The 7,417-nt window shown below is 36.9% G+C and overlaps 1 protein-coding gene across 1 annotated transcript in view; it reads left to right on the top strand.

The window, feature by feature from the left end:
- The window catches only part of abcf3 (ATP-binding cassette, sub-family F (GCN20), member 3), a 12,567-nt gene extending 8,731 nt beyond the window's left edge, over positions 1-3,836 (top strand). Inside the window, 5 exon segments of the mRNA XM_043218209.1 lie at positions 668-756; positions 840-931; positions 1,385-1,517; positions 2,533-2,620; positions 3,389-3,836. Of these exon segments, the coding sequence (XP_043074144.1) occupies positions 668-756; positions 840-931; positions 1,385-1,517; positions 2,533-2,620; positions 3,389-3,547 (561 nt within the window). The 3' untranslated portion in view covers positions 3,548-3,836.
- The last annotated feature ends 3,581 nt before the right edge of the window (positions 3,837-7,417 follow it).

The following is a 7,417-nucleotide window of genomic DNA, read 5'->3' as shown; positions in this document are numbered from 1 at the left end:
CTTCGTTAAAAAGTTTGAAACAACCAGGACTTTGATCCTTGATCTGGCCAAACTGAGCAACTGATGGAGAAGGGCTTTGGTTACCATGGTGACCAAGAACCTGGTGGCCACTCTAGTAGAGCTTCATGATCATATGTGGAGATAGAATAAAGCCACAGAAGGACAAACATCACTGCCACATGACATCAATTTGGGCTTTATGGCGATGTGGTAAGACTTGATCCTCTTCTCAGGTAAGCATGAAAACACACTAAAGAACCTAAAGAACCCTCAGGCTCAGAGAAACAAGATTTCTGCAGAGTACCATCCCAAAAGTAAAGCGTGCTGTTTTTCAGCGGCAGGGACTGAATGAACACTCAGTGCTGCAATATATAGAGATAGCCTTAAAGGTATGAATACTTTTGCAAGAACAAAATGAGTGTGTCAGCTACTGCTTCTCTTGTCTTTTTTGCTGTCAAATCTTGACTGATTTTTATCAAGTAATCGTCAGAATGACTTCAATAATATTTCCAGATGAACACTTCCTGTGGCTTTACTTGATCCTCTTTACTTGAAGTTGGACATTTATTGGATAAAAATCAAATAATGTGATACAGTAGGGTTCTTTTGGTTTGGTTTTAGAGAGCACTCCTTCATTGTGTGTGTGTGTGTGTGTGTGTGTGTGTAGGTGGGTGAGAATGGAGCTGGTAAGTCCACCGTCCTGAAGCTGCTGATGGGAGAGCTGACGCCGGTCAATGGTACTAGATACGCTCACAGGTGAGCCTCACTCTGAAGACACCAGACCCTCTCTCTCTCCGTCTGTGTGTGTCTCACTTCCCTCTCTTTGTCTTTTCAATCAGAAACTTGAAGATCGGTTATTTCAGTCAGCATCACGTGGATCAGCTGGACCTGAACGTCTGCTCAATAGAACTGCTGCTCAAGAGATTTCCTGGTACTGCTTCAGACTAGCACTTTACATTCTCATCAGAAATCATCAGGATTACATCGTGACCCATACAGAGACGAGTCCTGTTCGTCAATGAAGATATTCACAGCCACACTCTGTGATGCTGACCAGTTACTCTTTGTTGCTTATATCACAAAGTCAACATGAGATTAGTACAGGACCCAAAACCTTTCTTAATGTCTCTAACCTTATTTTGGATGGAGAAAATATTAATTGCTAATACAATTTCATTCAACTCGCCATATAATATTCAGTTTCTTTAATTAGACACAGTATGGAAGTTAAATGCACAGGTGTTTCATAGTCTCAAATGTATTTATAATGCGTCTCGTGTTTTCTGTTTGAATGAACTGTATTAAGGAAGGCAATAAAATAAATGACGACTGCTGTTGATCTGCATCAGATTTAGCTGAGCGCTGTGCTGTTTCCACGCGTCAGGTCACACAGAGGAGGAGTACCGTCATCAGCTGGGCCGGTATGGCGTCACGGGGGAGCTGGCCACGCGGCCGGTGGCGAGTCTGTCTGGAGGACAGAAGAGTCGTGTGGCTTTCGCTCAGATGACCATGCCCTGGTAACACAAACATCAACACACAGAGTCACGCTTTTGCTCCTACTGCATCTTAACTAGTTTGCCTTTAGTGTTGTTGTATCGTAGTATCAATAGTACAACTATCACTTTTGTTCATTAACATTAGTTTGTTGCTTAATAGTTGCATTGTAATGAATCAAGTTTTGTGCATTTATAAATATCATGATATAACAAAAGTTTGGGAACCCCTTGCAAAATCGTAATAATTTTAACAAAATAAGAGAGATCGAAAAAATTGCACAGTCCACAAGACCAAAAATAGCTGAAATTGTCAAAATAACCCCCTTAATTATTTTAACAACCCTTGGTTTTTAATAGAGCGTGTGGTTGTTTGAATGATCCACAACTCTTTTTTTTATTTTGAGATGGTTCCCTCGTTTGTTCTGAACAGTTAAGCTGAGCTCTGTTCTTCAGAAAAACCCTCCAGATCCTGCAGATTCTTCCGTTTTACAGCATCTTTTGCATATTTGAACTTTTTCCAGCAGTGACTGTATGATTTTGAGATCTGTCTTTTAGACACCGAGGACAATTGAGGGAATCGAACGCAACTGTTAAAAAAAAGTTCAAACTTTCACCGATGCTTCAGAAGGAAACGTGATGTATTAAGCCTGAAAACTTTTTTAATTTAAAGTGCAAGGGAAATTGTTTTAATTTGTCTTCAGGGAAACATGCCAGCATCTTCAGTTTGTTTCTAAATGAGAGAAAAAAAAATCTATCATATATATATATATATATATATATATATATATATATATATATATATATATATATATATATATATATATATATATATATATATATATATATATATATATATATATATATATAAATAATTGACATCTTCATCCTGCTCTTAATGCATTGTATTTTTGTAAGTTTTGGGTAACTATATCACTCCTGCCTCTAACCCTCATAACCTGACTCTCATTTTCAACCTCATTGAATCATTCAGACCCTCTTTTTGACAGATGTTAACAAATCTGACTTTCATTTCTAGCCCAAACTTTTACATTTTGGATGAGCCGACGAATCATCTGGACATGGAGACGATCGAAGCCTTGGCAAAAGCCCTCAACAATTTCAAAGTAAGAGCAGAATCTGCTTGTGTCGTCCTCAGCAAATCTTCTGAGCTCTGATGATTCTCCGTAGAGTCCAACCAGAATTCACCTTTAACACCTTTTAACATTTCAGTTTATTCGCTAAACTAAACTGGCATAGTTTAGTAAATGGTAATGAAATATGACAAAAACTTAAACGGAACAAGTTCATCTTGATATGCCGGCTAGCTTTGATAGAAAGTGATGTAATAAATTAGGTTGACTAGCTGTCAGCTCTTAGATTTAAAAGAATATTTTACACAAAAATGACATTTTGTCATTATTTACTCACCCTTAAGTAGTTCCCGTTTGAATTTATTAAAAAAGGAAGATATTTTGTAATCAGGCAGTTTTGGGTCACCAGTGAGTTTCATTTTTGTTTCCTAATATGGAATAAATTTAATCAGTTTTAGTCAACAAAGTATCTTCCTTTGCATTTGGCAGAACAAAGAAATTCATACAGATCTGGAAGTACTCGAGGAAATGATGACAGATTTTTAATTTTGGGGCAAATTACAAAATTACAAAACCACATAATACTAATTTAGCTCAACCAATTGCCAGTAAATACCAAATGTTCTTCAGGCTGTGGCGTATAAAGGCTGAATTAGCAATTAAAAGGAAAAAACATACTTAAAACATGGTCAGGTCAAAGTGTCTGAATCATTTTTGGCCCCGAATTTTACTCGTCTACTATATAAAGAATTTTGGGCTATAATATAAATCTAAAATGTCTGAGTAATGTTTCTCTGTCAGGGCGGAGTGGTTCTGGTGTCCCACGACGAGCGTCTGATCCGGATAGTTTGTAAAGAGCTCTGGGTTTGCGAGGCCGGCCGAGTTCACCGCGTGGACGGAGGCTTTGACGAGTACAAGGACATCTTGCAGGAACAGTTTCGTCGGGAGGGATACTTGTGATGGAGACGTCTGTTTACCCGCTCTGCATTACAAACACCAAACTGCCATCTGATGAGAGCGTCCGTACCCGGCGGCCAGCAGGTGGGATGTTCTCGCTCAAACCCATTCAACCTCTGACTCCCTAAATCATGCGGCCGGACGCTCCCCGAACTTTTGAGTAGATGACATATTAAAGATGATGTAAGAAAGGCAAAGAGGACATATGCACTAACAGATGTTATACTCCACACCGCTTTTAAAAGATCACCCAACATACTGTAATAAAAAGAAAACTGTCCAACACTTTTAATTTTGTGTCTGGTCACTATTATTGTTTTTATCAGCGCTGTCAAAATGTTCAACTGCATTAGTGCATTTATTTTTTTGATCACTCAGACTGCATGATTCATTTTCATGAAGCCAGGACCTTATTAATTACACTTCATTTTGATAGTCTGCACGTCTGTTAACTTGGAGTAGACTGTTAGGGTAGGTTTGGGGTTAATAAAGTGATAGTATGTTGTGGATCCATCAAAAAAAAAAAAAGCAGTCTATCAATAACACTGTGTTTTATATTGTTATTAGTAGTAGAATTCATAGTTTTGTTTTTTATAGAAACACTAAATGATAATATCTGAAGCACCACCAGTCCTAAATTAATTTGAAACATTAACAATTATGCATTCATACTTGCTTGCTTACTTATGCTTACTTAGATGTCAGTAGATAGTGTAGATTAAATTAATGTTTCATAATAATGATAGGTACTATTTAGTGTCTGTTTCATTCATTTAACATTAATAACGTGGATGTCCCCAATATTAAGAGATCTGAACATTTATTAGGTAACGCAATACTTTTCCTGGTAATTATTTACTTTTATAATGAAGCAACTCACGCATATGCATACATACACACACACACACACACACACACACACATACACACACACACATACACACACATACATACACACACATATATACATACACATACATACACATACATACACACACATATATACATACACATACATACACACACATATATACATACACATACGCATATATACACCTACACATATACACATGCATACATACACACACATATGCATACATACACACACACGCACATGCACACACATATGCATACATACACACGCATACATACGCGCGCACACACACTACATACATACACACACACACACACACACACGCATACATATGCACACACACACACATACATACACACACACACACATGCATACACATACACACATGCATACATACACACTCACACACAAATGCACACATACACACGCACATACATATGCACACATACACACGCATACATACACACACATACATACACACACACACACATGCATACATACACACACATACATATGCATACATACACACACACACACGCATACATACACACACACACACACACACACACACTCACACACAAATGCACACATACACACCCACATACATATGCACACGCATACATACACACACATACATATGCATATAAACACCTACACATATACATACACATACACATATACACATACACATATATACACCTACACACACGCATACATACACACACACACACGCATACACACACACGCATACATACACACACACACACGCATACATACACACATGCATACACACACACACACACACACACACAAACACATATACATATACATACACGCACACACATATACACGCACATACATACACACATACATATACATACATACACATAGACACATACACATATATACACATACATACACGCACACACATACACACACACACACAAATATGCACACATACACACACACACATACACATATATACATATATACACCTACACATATACACATATACATACATATACACACATATATACACACGCATACATATACATGTACATATATGCATACATACACGTACACATATATACATACATATATACACCTACACATATACATACATATATACACACATATATATATATATACACACACATACACATACATACACACATAGTTTTATGGTGCTCAAATCTCCTGCACCTCCTACCTTATTTTTTTTAATCCTCAGGTAAGGTAAAGTAAGTCGAGTCTGTCCTATTTCTCATAAGCATTTAATCATACTCACAAGACAGGTCACAGAAGACTTCTCCGTGGTCTGTTCTGCTCAGGTCTCGAGTCTTTTGGCAGGCGAGTGTATTGGTTATAATAAGATATAGTTTTATTATATATAGGTTAAATACATTACAAATAAAATACTAATATAAAATAGAAATAAAAACAAAGTTGTATAATCTGTGGGCTCGGTCGTTCTGAGGCGTCGTGGCTGTCTGGCATCAGAGAAGTGTGTCGCCGAGGTGCAGCTTTATCTTCTGGCTCACTTCTAAGTGCAGCCCTCCTTTATAGACTACAGGTGCAAGTCGACACTTTTTAGGAAAGTCCCATACAGGAGACCTTCCTCTCAAGAAGCTCACTATAAAAAGACAGCCATCTTATCAGTCTGCTCTTTTGCGAAGATCTTTCTAAGATGTCCTCCTCTCCGCGTCGGGAACTCGGCACTCAACGGTAACATTCCTATTCTTCAATGTTCTTACTAATACATATTTTATCTCTGGCTATACTTTAATTAAAGCTACATATATCATACTTAATGTCTTTTCTCAATAAACTACTTTTAAACATGATGCTATAGTGGTCTTTCTTTCTACTATTCAATAAAGTGAATACAATACCATGTGTACTGTGTATCTTATAAAAACTTATCAAATAAAAATACAATATTCTGTGTGATCTTCTTGATAAATCAGTAACACATCACAATGTGTTCACAATACAAGGTATCACTGAAATAAACAAGACAAACTTACAAAATCAGGAAAACTTCCTGTTTCCCTCAATAACATTTATACACATATACACACACACTTACATTTATACACATATGCGCATATACACACATTTATACACACACATTTATAGACATACACGCACATTTATACTCATACACATACACACACTTACATTGATACACGCATACACACACACACATTGATACACGCATACACACACACTTACATTGATACACGCATGCATACACACACACACTTACATTGATACACGCATACACATCCATACACACACTTACATTTATGCACGCATACACACACACTTACATTTATACACGCATACACACTTACATTTATACACTTACATTTATACGCATACACACACTTACATTTATACACATACATTTATACACATACACACACATTGATACACGCATACACATACACACACTTACATTGATGCACGCATACACATCCATACACACTTACATTTATGCACGCATAAACACACACACTTACATTGATACACGCATACACACACATTTATACACTTACATTTATACACATACACACACATTGATACACGCATACACACACTTACATTGATGCACGCATACGCACACACACTTACATTTATGCACGCATACACACACACTTACATTTATGCACGCATACACACACACTTACATTCATACACGCATACACACACTTACATTCATACACGCATACACACACTTACATTCATACACATACATTTATACGCATACAAACACTTACATACACTTACATTTATACGCATACACATACATTCATACACGCATACATACACTTACATTTATACACGCATACACACACACTTACATTTATACATTTATACACACACATTTATACACGCATACACACACTTACATTTATACACGCATACACACACTTACATTTATACACATACATTTACACGCATACACACACTTACATTTATGCACGTATACACAT

The sequence above is a fragment of the Puntigrus tetrazona genome, chromosome 2 (genome assembly GCF_018831695.1).
Source record: "Puntigrus tetrazona isolate hp1 chromosome 2, ASM1883169v1, whole genome shotgun sequence".
In the NCBI taxonomy this organism is placed as follows: domain Eukaryota; kingdom Metazoa; phylum Chordata; class Actinopteri; order Cypriniformes; family Cyprinidae; genus Puntigrus; species Puntigrus tetrazona.
The sequence above is the reverse complement of the archived record's forward strand: the minus strand, read 5'-3'. Positions and strand labels throughout refer to the sequence as shown.